This window comes from Myxocyprinus asiaticus, chromosome 38 (genome assembly GCF_019703515.2).
Source record: "Myxocyprinus asiaticus isolate MX2 ecotype Aquarium Trade chromosome 38, UBuf_Myxa_2, whole genome shotgun sequence".
Taxonomy (NCBI): domain Eukaryota; kingdom Metazoa; phylum Chordata; class Actinopteri; order Cypriniformes; family Catostomidae; genus Myxocyprinus; species Myxocyprinus asiaticus.
The window spans coordinates 6,791,657-6,811,624 of record NC_059381.1 but is presented as its reverse complement, the minus strand read 5'-3'; the positions used below and the strand labels follow the sequence as shown (position 1 = coordinate 6,811,624).

At 38.4% G+C, this 19,968-nt stretch overlaps 1 protein-coding gene across 4 annotated transcripts in view; it reads right to left on the bottom strand.

Moving 5' to 3' along the window:
* Nucleotides 1–19,710, bottom strand: part of dennd1a (DENN/MADD domain containing 1A) — a 30,038-nt gene extending 10,328 nt beyond the window's left edge. For 2 of the 4 annotated variants that reach the window (XM_051677244.1, XM_051677247.1), the window contains exons 1-17: nucleotides 19,573–19,710; nucleotides 16,607–16,671; nucleotides 8,504–8,547; nucleotides 7,860–7,909; nucleotides 7,145–7,264; nucleotides 6,916–6,985; nucleotides 6,692–6,772; nucleotides 6,491–6,544; nucleotides 3,949–4,059; nucleotides 3,504–3,604; nucleotides 3,330–3,375; nucleotides 3,058–3,159; nucleotides 2,746–2,871; nucleotides 2,176–2,277; nucleotides 1,707–1,794; nucleotides 1,515–1,555; nucleotides 399–470 (exon numbers count right to left, since the gene is read on the bottom strand). In XM_051677244.1, the coding sequence (XP_051533204.1) occupies nucleotides 399–470; nucleotides 1,515–1,555; nucleotides 1,707–1,794; nucleotides 2,176–2,277; nucleotides 2,746–2,871; nucleotides 3,058–3,159; nucleotides 3,330–3,375; nucleotides 3,504–3,604; nucleotides 3,949–4,059; nucleotides 6,491–6,544; nucleotides 6,692–6,772; nucleotides 6,916–6,985; nucleotides 7,145–7,264; nucleotides 7,860–7,909; nucleotides 8,504–8,547; nucleotides 16,607–16,671; nucleotides 19,573–19,589 (1,290 nt within the window). In that variant the 5' untranslated portion in view covers nucleotides 19,590–19,710. Of the gene's footprint in view, nucleotides 1–398; nucleotides 471–1,514; nucleotides 1,566–1,706; nucleotides 1,795–2,175; nucleotides 2,278–2,745; nucleotides 2,872–3,057; nucleotides 3,160–3,329; nucleotides 3,376–3,503; nucleotides 3,605–3,948; nucleotides 4,060–6,490; nucleotides 6,545–6,691; nucleotides 6,773–6,915; nucleotides 6,986–7,144; nucleotides 7,265–7,859; nucleotides 7,910–8,503; nucleotides 8,548–16,606; nucleotides 16,672–19,572 lie in introns of all 4 variants that reach the window. The other 2 variants (XM_051677243.1, XM_051677245.1) reach the window with 1 other exon arrangement.
* Nucleotides 19,711–19,968: the final 258 nt, after the last annotated feature.

Genomic DNA, 19,968 nt, shown 5'->3' with positions numbered 1-19,968 from the left:
CGATTACTAAACACAAAAATTACTTCTGCACTAAAAGAAGTGCAAGTACAAAATAACCTTTTTTAATATCAATCAACATGTTATCATATTTAGTTACTTTTGTATCTTTTAATCTGTTTATCTTGTATGCATCTTTCACTGTGGCTCTCTTTCAAATTTTGGCCTGTCGTGTGTTCAACAGATCCAATGTACTGTTAGAACCGTGAAAAAGCTTTTGTACCTCTTTGTAAAAAATATTAAGCATTCCTAATAAATGTAGGTAGCCTAAGTTGAAAAATATAGGTATCGGTCGATAGTTTTTTGTTAAAAACGGAATTTTGGCCAAAAATATTCATACTGGTGCATCCCTAGATTAAAGTCTTAATGAGTAACAAGTATTTGCACAGGAGTGTACATACAAATTTGTAAACAGTCTTCATTGCAGGATTTGCCTTTGTCTTGACCGTGTTTAAGATAGCCCCGCTTCCTTTCTGTAAGAGAAAAGTTGAGTTAGGCATTCACAGAGTGAAGAAAAAATCTTTTCAAATATATATCCATATTCACACAAAAAAGATCAGGGACATTCTTTCCCCACAAAGAACAGGCAACCAGTACAGTATGTGGGACCAGTTCTAGACAATGAATGTTACTGTGTGAAAACTAGGCACAACACAATAAATCTTAGAGGTAATCACGTCTTCTCCATAACAATCAGAGATTTTGTCTTAACCAAACATGTGACCATCAACAACACTGTGTAAAGACACTTGGTAAATATTTTTTATATCAAAACATTTTTAAACATCAAATATGTTCTGAATGTCAGTATTTTGCTTTCAGCAAGCACTAAAAAAGTAGCTGAAACATGACCTGTTGTGCTTAGAAAAGACAGCCTGAAGCCTGACGCATTAGCCACGTTTCCACTATCAGGCTAAATGGGGGCGTTCCAGGACCAGCTGCATTCCTGCTATCACTTATGAGGGTTCCTCGTGCCTCCATGCGGCTTCCTCGGGGCCAACGGCCAAGCACCTTTGGCCTGCCAATTACCCTTGGGCCAAAAAAGGCCAACTGGGGATTGAGGCGAGGTCAGTGACAAAGGTGGTGTTTCACTGAATCAGGTCTCGCTTTCCACCAAGCAAAGACCAAAATAAGCAAACAAACGGCAGCTTCAGACTCCACCATGTTCATTTCAAGGGCTAGCTAGTCTCCAGAGTCTGATAGCTCAGTCTGAGCTTCCCTATTGTTTGTGAAATGGGCGGGGTGTGTGACGCTGGCACCAGAGTGGCGTATTAAGGGCAACACTGTGGGGCTATTGGCCTGGTGGTGGGAATGCAGATCGATTTTGGTCTCGTGGCTCAAATTCAGGGCTATTGGCCCAGACTGACCAGTAGATAGCCCTGGCTCGCACTGGTCTGATAGTGGAAATGCGGCTATTGATAACCTGTATACAAGTTAATTTATGTTTTGTTTTTAAACATTGGCATAGCAAATATCCCCCCTCCACACACACAAAAAGATAAATATAAAAAGTTCACCTTTACTGTGAAAAGCCACTGATGATATGTCTTATCACTTCCTGAAACACCAATTTTAGAGAAACGACTAAATAAATTGAATGTAAAAACAATAAAACTCAACACTGAATTGATTAGCTTTTAAGTAAACATACAAACAAAATCATACAGCTGTCAGAGTGCTAGTAATATTGCGTGTGCATCTTTTTTCACCTGCATATTCTCCCATATTGATCTCATCCTCAAACTGATCACTAAAACCTTCACCAGCGTTCAACAACTCCAACCGGCCATCTATAAACTACAAACACAAATGTAATTCATTCCCTTCCAATCAAGTATTATTCAGGTTAGAGAATGGGTTTGTTTGGGCTGTTTATTTACAGTCAAAATGTTTTGCAAATCAGTTTGACCAAATCATTAAAAGAACTGATTTTTATGTTTTCGAATCATACAAGTACATCATTAACAAATGTAAACATAATCAAAAGCAGTGATCTGTTTTCAGGCCACAAAGATATCATATGCATTGTAATTTCTCCTTGAAAAACATAAAATCTACATGTTCACTTTAAAAACAAGCAAAGGATGAACCTCAACTAATAGTAATAATTGTTATTTATAAGATTAAGAACATGTTTAGTATTTAGATCTGTATTACATAGTAATATGCGTATTATACCTGTTTAAAGAATTGTAGTTGAATGGCGTTTTGTAGAAACTGTCTCATAGTGCTGGATCTGTGCGTGATGAAGGCTTCCTCGCTGAAGGTGATCGGCTCCTCCTGAACATAATATGTAAACATACACTTATATATTCAGAGACAAACAGTATGCTAAACTCCACTAGAGGGTGCTAACTCACAGCTGGACACAAAAGCTCAGGGAGCCAACATTAAAAACCTTTAAAGGGATAGTTCACCCAAAAATGAAAATCATCTCATCATTTACTCACTCTCATGCAATCCCAGATGTGTATGGCGTTCTTTCTTCTGATGAACACAAACAAAGATTTTTTAAAGAATATCTCAGCTCTGTAGGTCCATATAATGCAAGTAAATGTTGGCCAGAACTTTGAAAAAGCTTCATTTGTGTTCAGCAGAAGAAAGTAAGTCATACACATCTGGGATGGCATGAGGGTGAGTAAATGAGAGAATTTTTCATTTTTGGGTGAACTATTCCTTTAAGACAGTCTGATATTCTCACTCAGACCCATAAACATATCAATGCTTGAAACCATTTTTCTTTCTCACCGGTTCAATTTGTAGTGCATTTCTATAACTGCCAAACAGAGCTGCCTGTGCTTTCAGAAAAGCTCTGGCCACCCCGTCCCCTGTTGTCGAGGAAACTTTCCGTAAACGGTTCTTTAAAGACGAAACCTGCGACACACACAAACATCACTTACTTGACTACAATCATAATAAATACCTTCCTGTATCAGAACAACATGTCAATATTAAAATGAACAACGTATGTGATGTGTACCTCAAGAATTAAATGAAGTCTTTGTGGAGATCTGAGCAGGGCTCATATGTTACACATATGGTGTGTGTGTGTGTGCTTACCACATCATTGGGAAGGCTTTGCAGGTCATCAAACGGCGTTTCAAGAGTGTTTGTGTCCACATTGAGAAGTACCAGATCATCTAAAGCCATACCTCGCACCTTCTGTTAAAGCAACACACACAAAAAAAGTGTGTTGAATACAAACTGTAACTTGAGCTAGTACTACAACCAATTACTTCATCGTACAACAACACTGTGATTGAAATATTAACATGTATGTAACCCATAAAATAATATGTAGGAAAGGTGAAATGAAAGAAAGCATCTATCACCTCCATAAGGCTGGCATGCACTCCAATGAGGAATGGCATTGGAGCACTAACAAACAGAAAAACATATTACATTATTGATATAGCTATTTCAGGAGTCAATCGATTCAATCAGGTGCTGCGAGTTTACATCATAATTACCACACTATAGCTCTCATGTGCAGTGTGTGTACTCACCAGCAGTAGTCTATTAAGTGCTGTGGCAGCACTGGAATGTAAACATGCTGCCAGTACATGGGATACAACATGGCCGCAGCTCCATGAACACATGCAGTTAACTTGAGACAGAGAGAAATTAGCAAAACAGGTAGAGAACATGAAGATTAACAACCAAAAATCAAAAAAATTTACTCAGACAAAACTGATGTACATTTATTCTGTTTACTAGAATTGTGAATAGAGAATTTCAGTGGATACAAGGTGCAAAAAAGCCTACGTAATTGCATGTGTGTGTGTCTGTGCTTATTATGAATTAAACACATGTTTTCAAGTGTTTTATTTTCTAAAGGCAATTCTAAGATAATGGAATCTACTTCTTAAATATGATCAGACAAAAGGGATAATAGATCTCCCATAGGAAGTAGAAGACAGAAAAGGAGGGAGAGATAGAGGTGCTGCTCACAGTGCTGAGCTTGCTGCAGCTGATGAGGATTCGTCTTTCGTACAGCATGCTCGCATAAAGATGAAGCATGTTATTTACGTCCACTGCTACAAAATACTCTGTCAGATTTCTCTGCAAATAACACAAAATCAACAATCAGAGTGTCAAATTGTTCCATGGCATGATTGCAACTTTTTCCGGTGCATTTACAAACTGAATTAAGTTCTAGCCATAATTAACATCCAAAGGTTCCTACATGACACATTTTCATGTGGTTGAATTTGTAGATATGTCATTTGCACTTTGGTACACTTTAAAAGAATATTCTGTGTTCAAAACAAGTTAAGCTCAATCGACAGCATTTGTGGCATAATATTGATTACCACATAACATTAATTTTGACTTGCCCCTTCTTTTCTTTTAAAAAAAAAAAAAAAAAAAAAAAGAAAGGCAAAATTCTGGGTTCCAGTGAGGCACTTACAATTGAAATGGGGCCAATCCATAAACATTAAAATACTCAACGTTTCAAAAGTATAGCCACAAGACATAAACAATATGCATGTTAACATGATTTTAGTGTGATAAAATCGCTTAATAAGCTTTTCTGTGTAAAGTTATAACCCATTTTACAACTTTGATGCGATGACGATGTAATACATATATCAGCACCGCACTTTATTAGCCTCAGACTGGACCCACATTTTATACTTCACTTAATAACACACTGGCAACTGACTATCAACTGACAGCTGAATGTCAACACAACACTTCATATTTATTTCCACTGATTAGTGTATTTTTATTGTATACAGTCTTCTTATTTTGTGCATACTGTATATTGTATATTATTAGGTGTATATTGTATATTGTGTTGTGTAACAAGATGTGTAAACTGTGTTATGTGTAAATCAGATGTTTACTGTAATTGTCATACTGCTATGTTGCATGGAACTGCACCCAAGACTTTCATCCACTGTTGCACTTGTGTATATGGTTGAGTGACAATAAAGGGATTTGATTTTGATGTCAACAAACCCTAAAATGACTGTAAACATTATGATTTAAACAACTTTACAGCTCAAATAATACACAAGTTTTAACAGGAGAATTAATGCAAGTGCTTTTATAAAATCATAAGCTTCAAATTTCTGCCTTTAAACCTTCCAAAATTTGGCCCCATTCACTTCCATTGTAGGTGCCAGTGGCGTAACTACCGGCAGTGCAGGCGGGGCAGCCGCACTGGGGCCCACGGTCTAACGGGGCCTGTGATGACCGGGACCTACCTTAAAATGTTAAACTGTCTGCACAGTTTAACTGACTATACCTTCGTCAGCATACAACGCATGTAATTACCACAAGTATTCAGATGGAACTGCTTTGTATTTATAGCTATTTACACACTATGCATCTCATCCATGGTGACCTTTTTTTTTTTTTTTTTTTTAACTAAGAACTTCTAAATTATAGTTTATTATTCACATAAAATCTTACTCCAACATTAATTGGAATATTTAATTCGAAATAACTCATTTTAAGCGATACATCGAACGATTCTCTGAATTTTTGGTTCGACATCGTAGGGATTCTTGGGAAATCTTACTGAGCCAGTGTGGTGCGTCATTACTCGGTGTGAACTGAGCGTCAGCCCTGAGCTTTCATGGCTACCGCTGCCGTTTTTTTCTCTGTCGTCCCGAACTAGTTTCTGCCTTCATGATAAACCGTCATCTCTACCCTGCATTATGTGAGTAAAGAGCTGCCGAGTATCGATGATGCATTGTCACGGTCATAGACATAATATATTTCATGACATTATAAAGCAGAGAGAGTTGTGCTGAGAAAGAGCATGAAGCAATACTGATACAATTATTGGGCATCTCCAGCATGAAATTTCAGCTGATCAAGCAAACTATGTCTGAGATGTCTGGTAAACTTGAAGTGCCCTGTCGTTTTGTTCAGGAGAAAGCTGATTATAGTGTCATAAAGAAACTGACAGTAAACTAATGTAGTCCCAAAAACATGGCTATGATCAGCTGGATTAATGGTATAATTGTTTTATTTTAAATGTAGCTTTTTTTTCTTTCTTTTTTTTAAGCAAAATGCAGCCTTTCAGAATAAATAGCACAACTCATTTGTGGAATTCCACTTTAATAATTTAAGAAAGTCATTTTAAGATAAATAAGATATTTCTCATAATTTCTAAACAGGTGCCTTGAGAGGATCAAATCTATTGAGACATTTAGTGACAATAATGCACGAACAAAAAAATTACATTATAATGTCATATATTTTAAGTTAATTCCTGTAGGCTATGAGTGGGTGGGAGTGGCAAAGGGCCCCATCAAGTCTTTTTGCACTGGGGCCCACAAGATCCAAGTTACGCCACTGGTAAGTGCCTCACTGTAACTTCGATTTTTACTTTTTTCAAAGAAAAGGGGGAACAAGTCGAAATACATTTTTGTTGTAATCAACATTATGCCACAAATGCTGTCGGTTGAGCTTAACTTGTATTGAACCCCGAATATTGCTTTAACTACCAGGGTCAAAGATAAAAGGTCAAACCTACATTTTCAGGTATACTAGGTAACTCTCTAGGATCAGGCACTGTGAAAAACAAATGCTAGAAACAGAGAGAGAGAGAGAGAGAGAGACAACTATGTAAATGACTTTGAAAAGAAAAAAAAACATACAACACACTGATTTTAACATGAATGTTGTTTGCCATAAATGCCATGTACTGAATGTGAAAGTGTCTGTATTCTATTACCACACTCAAATGCACAGGCACTCCAGGATGAGGGATGTTCAACACATGAAGACACTCTAATAACTCTCTCCACTGACTGTCCTGTAACACACGTGCACAAACATACATATACACACACAAGCCATATTAAAACAGCAGGTCCCAAAAGCACATATTTTACTGTAATGGATTAAATATAACTTGTGTGCATTTGTGTGTTTTGCTGTCATATGTCCACTCCTGACCTGTCCTTTGGTTGTGTAGTCTGACAAGATATTCAGTAACTTGTAAAAGACCTCAAACCAGGGAAGATAGCTGAACAAAGACAGATATACTATTATTAGAAAAGCAGAACACAAAAAGCTTCATCTGAGACAATTACATTTTTTTACTAAAAAAAAAAAAGGTTTTAACCTGGGAAATTTTCAACCTGTAGTCAATCAGAACAAATAAATGTTGGACACAGTATTTTACCTGAGGATACAGTGGCAGCTGTGAGCTCCCGATGAGAGCCGACAGAAACCAAAGCGCTGTTTACTCTCGATATCTGTTAATACAAATGTGAAGTTCTGCCCCACCTGACCCACTGCCATACTGAAAGACAGGACAGGGTTAGAATCAGTGAAACACAGTGGATAGTGTAGCAGTACAGTGACTTGGGCTCTTCGTGGGAGGGTATAAACATGGCATTCCTTGATAACGATTGACAGATTTAAGAGCCAAGGTGAATCACATTACAAACTGATTTGGAGCAAAAAAAACATTTGAAAATCAGACAAAAAGGAAAAGGTTCAAGACAACAACTACAATCTCATGAAGTACTGCAAATTATGTAATCAAGTAAAACGATGAAAAAATATAAGTTTTAGATTCAATATATTTTATGTGTATTCCATAATATACAGACATACACAGACGAGCCAAAACATCATGACCGCTCACACGTGAAGCAAATAACGTTGATCATCTAACAAGGCCGCATGTCAAGTTCTGGGTACAGTAGATTGTAGGCGAACAATCAGTTCTCGTAGTCAATGTGTTGAATGCAGGAGAAATGGGCAGGAGTAAAGACCTGAGCGACTTTGACAAGGGCCAAATTGGTATGACCAGACGATATTGGTATGCCTACGTAGACAGCGAGGCAGCTCACTAGGGTTATGAACAGAGCCATCATGTGTGTATCTCTTACCTGTCCACACTGAAGGGGAAACAAAACTTTGGGATAGTCTGTAACGTTTCCTGAAAACAGATTGAAAGAGGGTGAATTCAGAATTTGAAAGATAATTATTGACATTGTTCACACAAAAGACCACCATGTACAGACAAAGCTATATCTGTGTGTGTGTTAGGTATAACTGTCGCTCTGGTGCCCTTCCAAATGGACTACAGCCCCAGGGGTGAGTACAGGTGTGTGTGTGTATCCCCCCCCCCCCCCCGATCTGTGTCAGGAGTTGGGGATTAACTCTAGAACAATAGCATGACAGAGCAGAGGGAGGGGACATGGTCCAGATTACAGAGATTCACCGCTGGGTAACGACACCCATATCGCCCACTGGGACCACTGGACCATACAATCAGGGCGAGAGGGGAGTTAAGCCGAGTCTGTGCATGTGCTATCACTGAGAGATTGTATGAAACTGAAAAGAACAGGTGTGTGAAGTTAACAGAGATGCACATCTGCTCCTAAATCACACACACTCTCTATGGGTTTAACTCCATCTGTCAGAACAGGTGCTCATTGCATTATCACACGAACAACAATTATAAGATCTTCCCCCCAACATCCTAAGAGAGACAGAGAGTGAAAAAGAGAGCAAATAATGAACTGCAAACCTGGTCAGTGTATGTGTCAGGGAAACTCCTTCGCACCTCTGGTCCTGAAAATAACCCATAAATCATATTATTAAGATTAAACAGAAATCACACAGACAGATAAAACAGCCTCAGTTATTTCAAAGAGCTGTACAGGCTACCACAGCAAGATAACCAACTAAAACAAAGGCATTGTCTGAGTACATCAGATAAGAATGACAAACAATTTTTAGAATATCCTAAAGAAAGAAGAAAGTAGTTTAACACAAAGAGAGCGTTTTAGGAATGAAAACCAGAAAATGTCTTGAGATAAAACCCTGAAAGGTGTCTTAAGGTGTGGTAACCATGGTACAAACTAAATAGACTCCAGCCAGAAGAATTATTGAAAAATAATGCACACCGAGGTGTAACTATTAAAGCTTAATTTGGTAAATATCCTACTTAACTAGAGCACTGTAATGGAGCCAAGTCTCTGTCATTTCAAAATAAGCGTCCTCGGGGTGTTTCTGGCTTGTTTACATTTAAAAGTCCTGCATCAGATTTTAATAATTTCTAACATTCTACAAATTGATTTTAAAAACTGTAGACTGATTAATTGGTTATCGGCCTTTTCCACCACCTTATTTAACGGTATTTGCAAAATATACTAATCGCTCGATCTTTAACGTGTATTACTGGCACTTCCTCAGCTGACATCCTTCCCTCAAATATTTAGTTATGCACTGTGTCATGTATACTTGTACAGACAGAAGACTGTAGCTCAACTATGCAAAAAAACTGTAGTACCACAATTATAAATGTGCCTTTAAAAAACAATGACTATTAGGGCTGGGTATTGATACAGATTTCCCTATTTGATTCGACTCCGATTCACAAGCTCTTGATTCGATTTCGATTCGTTATCGATTCATATGGGTATATTTCACCTATAATGTCCCTTTTGCTTACATATGAAAGAAATACTCTGTCAGCTAATGCTGTTAATTATACATGGGACATTTTTACTAGGTAAATTATGAAAATATAAATTTTACTAATTATATTTTATTAGTTTTCATCATTTTGGTCACATTTTCTAATCAATATAGCTAATCAATAAATTAGATATATTTCATATATTATTTTTCGTTTCATGTTTAGTTTGCATAATTTTACACTGATTTGTTGAACACATGCTAAAACCGGTACTGTCTATTTAAAGGAATAGTTCACCTAAAAAAAAAAAAAAATCCTCTCATTAGTTACTTACCCAGATGCCATCCTAGATGTGTATGACTGTCTTTCTTCAGCAGAACACAAATGAAGATTTTTAGAAGAAGATAGAGCTCTGTCAGGTCCTTATGATGGAAGTACATGGGTGCCAGCACTTTGACTGTCCAAAAGCCATATTTAAGCAGTAATAAAGTAATCCATGAGACTCCAGTCGATCAATGAATGTCTTCTGAAGCAAATCACTAAATTTGTGTAAACCTTTTTTTTTTATAATTTATACATTATTAACTTTTAAAAAGCACTTCCTGCCAGCTGCTGACACGAAGCGTGACGTAAGCGTGTTGGCGAGTTCACGTGAGAATTCGGAAGCGGCGCTTATTTACAACAGAAGAACGAACGTCACGCGAGAGTTCGGCCATTTCAAACTGCATCACAGCCCTGGATGGAAGCGCCGATTTAAAGTTTAAAAACTTTTTGATTATCGACTTGTTTCTTACATAAATCTAGTGAGTCGCTTCAGAAGTCATTCATTGATTGACAGGAGTCGCATTAATTACTTTTATGTTGCCTAAATATGACTTTTGGACCGTCAAAGTGCTGGCACCCATGTACGTCCATTATAAGGACCTGACAGAGCTCTATCTTCTTCTAAAAATCTACATTTGTGTTCTGCTGAAGAAAGACAGTCATACACATCTGGGATGGCATCAGGGTAAGTGAATAATGAGAGAATTTTCATTTTTGGGTGAACTATTCCTTTAAAAAAAAACGGCATTTTTGTAAATATTTTCTGTAGATGAACACAAGTTAACGTGCCATGCATGATTAGAACTAAATGTTTATTTTTTGTTGTTTTTGATCAACAATGACTGTAGGGAACAGAAAGGGTATTAAAAGAAACATTATTCAATGACAAATGGGTCGCATGGATCTCGTCTTTGGACACGCATTACACGGAACAACTTTTATTCAACACGCATTGAAAGGATGCTGATACTCCACCACTACCCTAAACAATTACTGGTGAGTGAAATGTAAACATTTACCAGCCAGCTGCCAAATATATACAGGTGCATCTCAATAAATTAGAATGTCGTGGAAAAGTGCATTTATTTCAGTAATTCAACTCAAATTGTGAAACTCGTGTATTAAATAAATTCAGTGCACACAGACTGAAGTAGTTTAAGTCTTTGGTTCTTTTAACTGTGATGATTTTGGCTCACATTTAACAAAAACCCACCAATTCACTATCTCAAAAAATTAGAATACATCATAAGACCAAAAAAACAAACATTTTTAGTGAAGTGTTGGCCTTCTGGAAAGTATGTTCATTTACTGTATATGTACTCAATACTTGGTAGGGGCTCCTTTTGCTTTAATTACTGCCTCAATTCGGCGTGGCATGGAGGTGATCAGTTTGTGGCACTGCTGAGGTGGTATGGAAGCCCAGGTTTCTTTGACAGTGGCCTTCAGCTCATCTGCATTTTTTGGTCTCTTGATTCTCATTTTCCTCTTGACAATAACCCATAGATTCTCTATGGGGTTCAGGTCTGGTGAGTTTGCTGGCCAGTCAAGCACACCAACACCATGGTCATTTAACCAACTTTTGGTGCTTTTGGCAGTGTGGGCAGGTGCCAAATCCTGCTGGATAATGAAATCAGCATCTTTAAAAAGCTGGTCAGCAGAAGGAAGCATGAAGTGCTCCAAAATTTCTTGGTAAACGGGTGCAGTGACTTTGGTTTTCAAAAAACACAATGGACCAACACCAGCAGATGACATTGCACCCCAAATCATCACAGACTGTAGAAACTTAACACTGGACTTCAAGCAACTTGGGCTATGAGCTTCTCCACCCTTCCTCCAGACTCTAGGACCTTGGTTTCCAAATGAAATACAAAACTTGCTCTCATCTGAAAAGAGGACTTTGGAACACTGGGCAACAGTCCAGTTCTTCTTCTCCTTAGCCCAGGTAAGACACCTCTGATGTTGTCTGTGGTTCAGGAGTGGCTTAACAAGAGGAATACGACAACTGTAGCCAAATTCCTTGACATGTCTGTGTGTGGTGGCTCTTGATGCCTTGACCCCAGCCTCAGTCCATTCCTTGTGAAGTTCACCCAAATTCTTGAATCGATTTTGCTGGACAATCATAAGGCTACGGTTCTCTCGGTTGGTTGTGCATCTTGTTCTTCAACACTTTTTCCTTCCACTCAACTTTCTGTTAACATGCTTGGATACAGCACTCTGTGAACAGCCAGCTTCTTTGGCAATGAATGTTTGTGGCTTACCCTCTTTGTGAAGGGTGTCAATGATTGTCTTCTGGAAAACTGTCAGATCAGCAGTCTTCCCCATGATTTTGTAGCCTAGTGAACCAAACTGAGAGACCATTTTGAAGGCTCAGGAAACCTTTGCAGGTGTTTTGAGTTGATTAGCTGATTGGCATGTCAAAATATTCTAATTTTTTGAGATAGTGAATTGGTGGGTTTTTGTTAAATGTGAGCCAAAATCATCACAGTTAAAAGAACCAAAGACTTAAACTACTTCAGTCTGTGTGCATTGAATTTATTTAATACCCGAGTTTCACAATTTGAGTTGAATTACTGAAATAAATGAACTTTTCCACGACATTCTAATTTAATGAGATGCACCTGTACATTTTAGTTGCATAGTGTGAAATTTGGCTGCATATGCGAGTGATTTCCTCTCATTGTAGTGGAGGGTTGCGAGTAGAGTAAAAGATCGATCTTGGGATTTAAGAATCGATATCGAGATCGTTCAAATGAAGATCACGATGCACCGGAAAATCTATATTTTTACGCACCCCTACTGACTATGCTCAAACTTTCAATACAAATTCTGTGTAGTGAAGTCAGTTCTAAAAAAGCGATTTCACATTGTTAACAGTCAAACATCAATCAATCTCTGGCAGCATCACCCAATGGACAACCTGTACTGAGGGTTCAGATTATGGCTACTGATGCAACAGTCTGTGCACATGAAACCCGGTCGGGTCTGAAAGGGTTTCCTCTGATTTCAGTAGGATATGTGACAGTGTGGGTGTGTGCATGCATATGTCATGGGGGAACTCGTCTCCGGAGATGAAACCCAAGATGCTTTGCTCCTGCTGCCCTCATCAAACCATACAATCACTAGGCAACAGTCGCCTAGTGCCAAGACTGCGTGAGAAGAAGTCTCAGCTGTGTTTTTTCCTAAAGCTTGTACTAGCCTATATACCATTACTAGGACTGGGCAATTAAATCACGATATCAGTATGTATAGCTTCTAAATCACAGTAAGCTGCAATTTTTATTTATTTTTTTATTTACTCAGTGTTCTATAGTGTTAAATACATCATTCTTATTGGTGCATATCTTGTGCACACTGACAAGATCTTGCAAGATCAAAATGCAATGCACAAAAAAGGTACAAGTGAAAGAACAGGACAGAAATTGGGAAGGTCATTAATAAAGAAAAACAAAAAAAGCACACAAAAAAAAAAATAACAAAAATAACCAATTCTTATCTTTATTTTTGGAAGTAAACTGTGTGAATATGCAATTAAAATTGCAATGGCAATATCTATCAAACATTTTCGAAATTATTTTGTCGTCCATTTTTGCAAAGTCCTACTACATACTACATTACACAAAACTTAACTAACATCTACAAGTTTTATTTTAGCCTACTTACCTTCATGGCGTTCCAAACCCCTATTACTTTCCTTCTTCTGTGGTACATACAAGGAGATGTTAGGAAGAATTTAAGATAGAATGTTAGCGGGGCCTGGGTAGCTCAGTGGTAAAAGACGCTGGCTACCACCCCTGGAGTTTGCTAGTTCGAATCCCAGGGCGTGCTGAGTGACTCCAGCCAGGCCTCCTAAGCAACCAAATTGGCCCGGTTGCTAGAGAGGGTAGAGTCACATGGGGTAACCTCCTCGTGGTCGCTATAATGTGGTTTGTTCTCGGTGGAGCGCGTGGTGAGTTGAGCACGGATGCCGCAGTGGATGGCGTGAAGCCTCCACACGCGCTATGTCTCCACGGCAATGTGCTCAACAAGCCACATGATAAGATGCACGGGTTGATGGTCTCAGACGTGGAGGCAACTGGGATTCATCCTACGCCACCCAGATTGAGGTGAATCACTACGCGACCACGAGGACTTAAAAGCGCACTGGGAATTGGGCATTCCAAATTGGGTGAAGCCTCAGTCACCATTTACTTTCATTGTATGGAAAAAAAGATTCAATGAAAATGAATGATGACTGAGGCTAACATTCTGTCTAACATATCCTTCTGTGTTCCACAGAACAAAGAAATATCTTGTTGACTTGCTACTAGGGCAGTCGATTTAATGTACATAAACTGATAAAAGCATTTTCACCATGACTCCTGGAACTTGTGTAGAAGCCAGCCAATCAGATTGCAGCTTGTGATTTTGAGAAAACTCAGCATTGTTGTCTGTAATATGCATCAGGTTTCCGTGGGTGGTCTGTCTGAGACTAGGGCCCTATGATTTCATATCCTATGAATACAGTAATTCCGCGGAAAGTGGAGTGTCACGGGATTTGACAAATTTGGGATCAAACTTATGTATAAATGCACAATTAATCAAATTAAAATCGTGATATGTCCTAGTGTGATGATTAAACCACAAAAGGCTAAGATCGAATTAAATAAATATTAGGGATGTGCGAGACTAGTCGACTAAATGCCTCTGATGCTGCTAGTCGACACTGGAATTACTAGTCGGTCAATATTTTTCCTCAAACTGTTTAACATTTATACACATTTACATTTGGCTTTATATTATTATAAAGGCTGCGCCTAAATTACTGTCATGTTAATGTTACACATTTTAAATATAATTAATAATATAAATATCATTAAAAAAGAGAATGCTTCTTCCCTCTCTCACTCGCTGCGCACACAGGAAAATGTCCTCTCGCAAGACGAGCAAAGTAGCTATGGAAATCACTTTGGTGATGGTCCGGGAAGCAAATTTCCAAAACACTGGCTTGCAAGTTGCTATGCATGTTTTCACATTTGAGTCTTTAAATCTGTGCATGCTTGCAAGTTATTTTCCCGCCGAGCTGGCTTTTTTAAGTGCAGGATAATCGCCTCAGGTGCTTCAGGTCCCATCTTTCACAGGACCATGTTGACATGTTAATCAAAAATATATGATTTTGAGTAAGTTGCCTAGAAAATGACTATTTTAGGCTAGGTATGCAAATTATTTTTACACTGCTGATCAAGAAGGCTATTTTCAACAATGTGCCGACTGCTAAACTGCTTAAACCCTTTTATTCTGTGTGCACGTCATGTTTAGAACAATACATTAGGTTTATTGTACATTTCTCACAGGCCTATTTTTTCAGTCCTAGCTTTTTTTTTTTTACATTGTAACGTTACGTTAACGTTCAGCTCATTTTTACTCTCATAGATTCGGCTTACCTGTTAATTATTTTCAACAATGTCTTGACTGTTTTAATATGTTAAGCAAATTTTACTTGGTGATTTCCATTTAGAACAGGCTATTAGGGTTGCTCTATTGGTCCTGCACTATTCATTCAATTGTTTTCAATAAATATGCCTGTAATCGCTAATGTTGATTCATTAAATGCATGTCATGTTCTATATTTAATGTAGCCTACAATGATGATAATACAAGTCAAGCGCATCGCAGATAAATGCTTTCTTTCAGCTGAATTTAGCGTCAGATTTGTGGATGACAAAGAGCAGAGTGCTCACTGACCTTAAAGAGTGCAGCACGTGCAGACTCTAGATTTATATAATTAAATTGCAGCCTTTTGCGGTTTAATAAGCACATTAAGCCCTATAGTGAACTGCTTATCCGGAGATGAGAAGACACAAACTGAAAGTGCTTCATCCAGTTTTCCGCCAAAATAAAAGTTCAATTTAAGATTGCGACATAAATATATTACTACTATATAGTAAACTGCAATTTTTAATGTAGTAATAACAATAAAATTAATAATAATAATTACTTTATATTTAAGCAATATTTCACAAGCAAGACCGCTGTTGTACAGAATAAAGATTTTCATCAATGCATTCATTAATATTGTGATGTTCTGCTGTGCAGCACTGTATGAGACAAACAAAATATGAATAAATTACTCCAATGTTGTGTTTTGGATTGTTCTGTGAGGATCTGTATAGCAGCACTTCATTTGATAAAAATAATGTAATGGCATGTTGAAAAGTAATTGTTCTGTTTTCCTTTGATTAAAGTTCTATAAATTCATTTGATTACACAGTTTTTATTGATAAAATTGTATTAAACTTTAAAACATGGAATACAGGAAAGAAAACTGGGAAATAATAAATAAGGATTTCATGGGGCCCTATGAGACTGAGACTAGGTGAGAACAGATTAGGACCTATTTAAGGATCTGACTTGATTCAGGTCCACTTTAGTAGTGTAGGTATGTTCATTTAAGTACTTGAACTCACACTTACACCCAGCACCCTGAATCAATCAACAGTTAACAGCCTTTGACCGCATGCTTCTAGCTAGCGATAATATCAGACAAACCAGGAAATGATCCAGCGTACACATTTAAATTATTTTTTAGTCTTGAAGATCCACTCATCTTAAGGGTTATAGCTGAAATCACATCAGGCTAACGCCCCCTTATAGATTCAACATACACATTCCCTATGTGACAACAAGTAACTTATAGCTACATTGACAAACCTGCTCCATCCCGACTAAATACAGGTAAAATTAAAACAGATTTTCACTTTAAAAGGACGTCAGGTATGCGGCATTGAATAAGTGGATTACTGCTTTCTGAGGAAGTGTGCGTGGGTGGGCAGCACGCATGAGTATTATTAGAAGTATATTCATTTTATTACTGATACATTAGCCTACTATGAAAATGAGGGCACTCACCAGAGCCAGCCGTCCCAGAATGCACCACTTCCATGTACACCTCAAAGGTTGACCCGGGGCTCTCCCTGAAATGTAAATAACAGAGGGTCAGAGGTCAAATATGAGGGTACACTCTAAGGGAGCCTTCACACATGGCACATTCTTGCATTACGTCATGCATCAGACTGACATCAGACAGTGTGTAAGGTTATAAGTAGTTAAAATAAAAAAATGCATCTAGAGACCCCTGCATTCTGTTCCATTACACTCCATATAACAGTTTTTGAATGCAGGAGTGTAAAACACAACATAAGATGCAATAAAAGGACAACATTATTAACAGAGAATCAACAATAAATAGTTTAATTTAGCCCTTACAAAGATTGTCTTGGTGTATTACAACAATGAGCGCATTTAGGGTACATGCACTTTCTTACACAGATTTTGGCTGCACAGGAAAGCTATAGGATGCTCTCTTGATCCCTAATTAGGGAATGACTTATCCTCCAGTGCGCTGTCTGTCTGCACTGGTCTCAGAACAGTTTGAAATGCAGCTTTTGGATACATCCATTGATTCTCAATTCGATAATGCACAGTGAGTAGGGCTGAAACGACAATTTTGTATTTATTGAAAATTTGCATTGTCGAATAGTCGTTTGATGTCATTTAACGTAACATGAGATCACATTAAACTCTAATGATGATGCACGAGTGCAGCACTGCGGTTTGCGCCTGACTGAGGAGAGGAAGAATTACACAGCTCACAGTCCAGATGCATTCTAAACTTTCCAAACAGCTTCAGGTGATGTAGATCGCAAAATATGAGGGACTTCTAATGCAAAAATACAAAATACGTAAATACAGAAGCAATCTCGTTGTGGAATAAGAGGAGCTGGAGCAAAACTTGCTTGTCGAGCGTCTTTAAAGTAAACACCCCGGCGTTACATCTAAAATCCAGTTATATTTAATGCGTTATAGCTTTATTAAAGTTCAAATAATACGGAAGCAGATCATGTAAATAACTACAAACTCCGAAGCTAGCATTTCTCTGTGCGGTCAGCGACTCTTCTGTGAGTTGCGCGAAGTGTACCGATCTAAGGGGGAGAGATTGAAACTGCACCCGGTTGATCCACACTCTGTTGCGGGGACGCGCATCCCTCGAGCGCGCACGCTTAATGCAGCCAGATTATAACGTGATGGCTCGTGACTTATTGAATCATAATATATGCATCACTGTGCATTTCTTATTGTGAAGAAAATTGGCAATATGCAGCTTTATTAATAAGAGAGAGTTTGTTTTTTGTGAGTTAAACTGCTTTCCTCCGTCACTGTATGGAAACAAAGCCCTTAAGAATAAACCGATCGACACGGGTAGATTTTTGCCCATTACCCCAATTTAGCGTTGCATGTAAACACCTTTTTCCAATGAACATTAGTGGTGTGCAAATGCAGCCTTAAGGATTGGTGTTAAAAGCAGAGAATAACTTGATTATTTCAAATCTCGTGTTTTTAATAAGTTGTCAGAGTATTGGTGTGCATATAAACAGGCTAAATGGGAGTGAACAAAATATAGCTATGCCTAAATGTGCAAAAACAGAATATTTCGGAAATGAGTATTTCCTAAAATTTTATCAATTCAGGCCACCTAAAAGAGAAGTATGGCTGACCTTAAAAAGGGTTGGGTTTGTTTCTTTCTTGACCCTTTGAGGTTGTTACCTGACATCACTTTCTAAAAATCAGTACTACTACGTACTTGTATGAAACCATACAAACGAATATGTGGTCTTAATATAGCATAAATAGAACAGACTAAAAATATACCCTAAGCGGTGGGGCCTGGGTAGCTCAGCGAGTATTGACACTGACTACCACCCCTGAAGTCACGAGTTCGAATCCAGGGTGTGCTGAGTGACTCCAGCCAGGTCTCCTAAGCAACCAAATTGGCCCAGTTGCTAAGGAGGGTAGAGTCACATGGGGTAACCTCCTCGTGGTCGCGATTAGTGGTTCTCGCTCTCAATGGGGCGCGTGGTAAGTTGTGCGTGGATCGCGGAGAGTAGCATGAGCCTCCACATGCTGTGAGTCTCCGCGGTGTCATGCACAGCGAGCCACGTGATAAGATGCACGGACTGACGGTCTCAGAAGTGGAGGCAACTGAGACTTGTCCTCTGCCACCCAGATTGAGGTGAGTAACTGCGCCACCACGAGGTCCTAGTAAGTAGTGGGAATTGTGCATTCCAAATTGGGGAGAAAAGGGGATAAAATCATATATATATATATATATATATATATATATATATATATACCCTATGCCTCTTCTATATAATGAGATTGCTTAATTGACCAAACAAAAACAATGTCTTTTTCTGTTTCCAGTGCTTTGTGGTTTAATAACTACAGACAGATGCATCTAATGTTGATGGTTGGTTAATGTTAGTGGCCAAACTAGACGTTTTACAGGTTTAACCAAGCTTTGCAATGGAGGAATGTTTACACCAGACAGCTGAGCTGCTACCCTTCATGCAAAACAGTTTCATCATAGCCTAATTTTAAACCCTGAAAAACACTGTGGCCACAGCAAAGCACTTCCTTGAACTGCACCATGTCTTATTCATCAAGTGCATTGAATTACCAATGCAAGTAATGAGCACTGAGTTGGACACATCGTAGCAGACTCAAATACTTCCATTTATATTTGTATAGGTAATTATATATAGGGCATGAAATGATCAATGTTTACATGTGTCTACACTTTACATTAGACAGTACTGGGAGAACATAAACAACCCTCCAGGCAACATAATACAAGCAAAGATAATTAAAACCCTCATTATTTATGTAAATGACTATATAAACACCAACATAACTAATAAACTCCATTCAGTCTCTATCTGTCGCAACAAGTCCAAACAGGCCTTTCAGGGAGGTCAAAAATCGTATTAATAACAACACTGTGTGTGACACAGGAAAAGAGAGAGACTGACGCTTACTTGATACGAGAGCCCATTTTTTCCCTTATTTAAATCCAATCCGTTCCTCGCATTAATCTGAAAATAACCCGCTGTCCGAGTTATATTTCCCTGTTTTCCCCGTCACATAGGCTACTGCACAGGAACGCCATGGTCTCCACGCGCATATCACGGTACTACGGCATTGAGGGATTTCGGGAGTTGTAGTTTTCTGGGTGCATCTGTGGCTGTCAGTCGATGGAGCTGTGGACTACATTTCCATATGCAGCGAAAACGTAGTGGCCTGACAGAAGGGAGTGTAGTATTATGTCTGGGCATTGCAACAATGAATTACACTAACAACTGCAACAGCTGGATGACATATGGGCAGTGTGGATTTTATTGTTGTTGGGAGTACAGTGACTGAGTCAGAGTGTA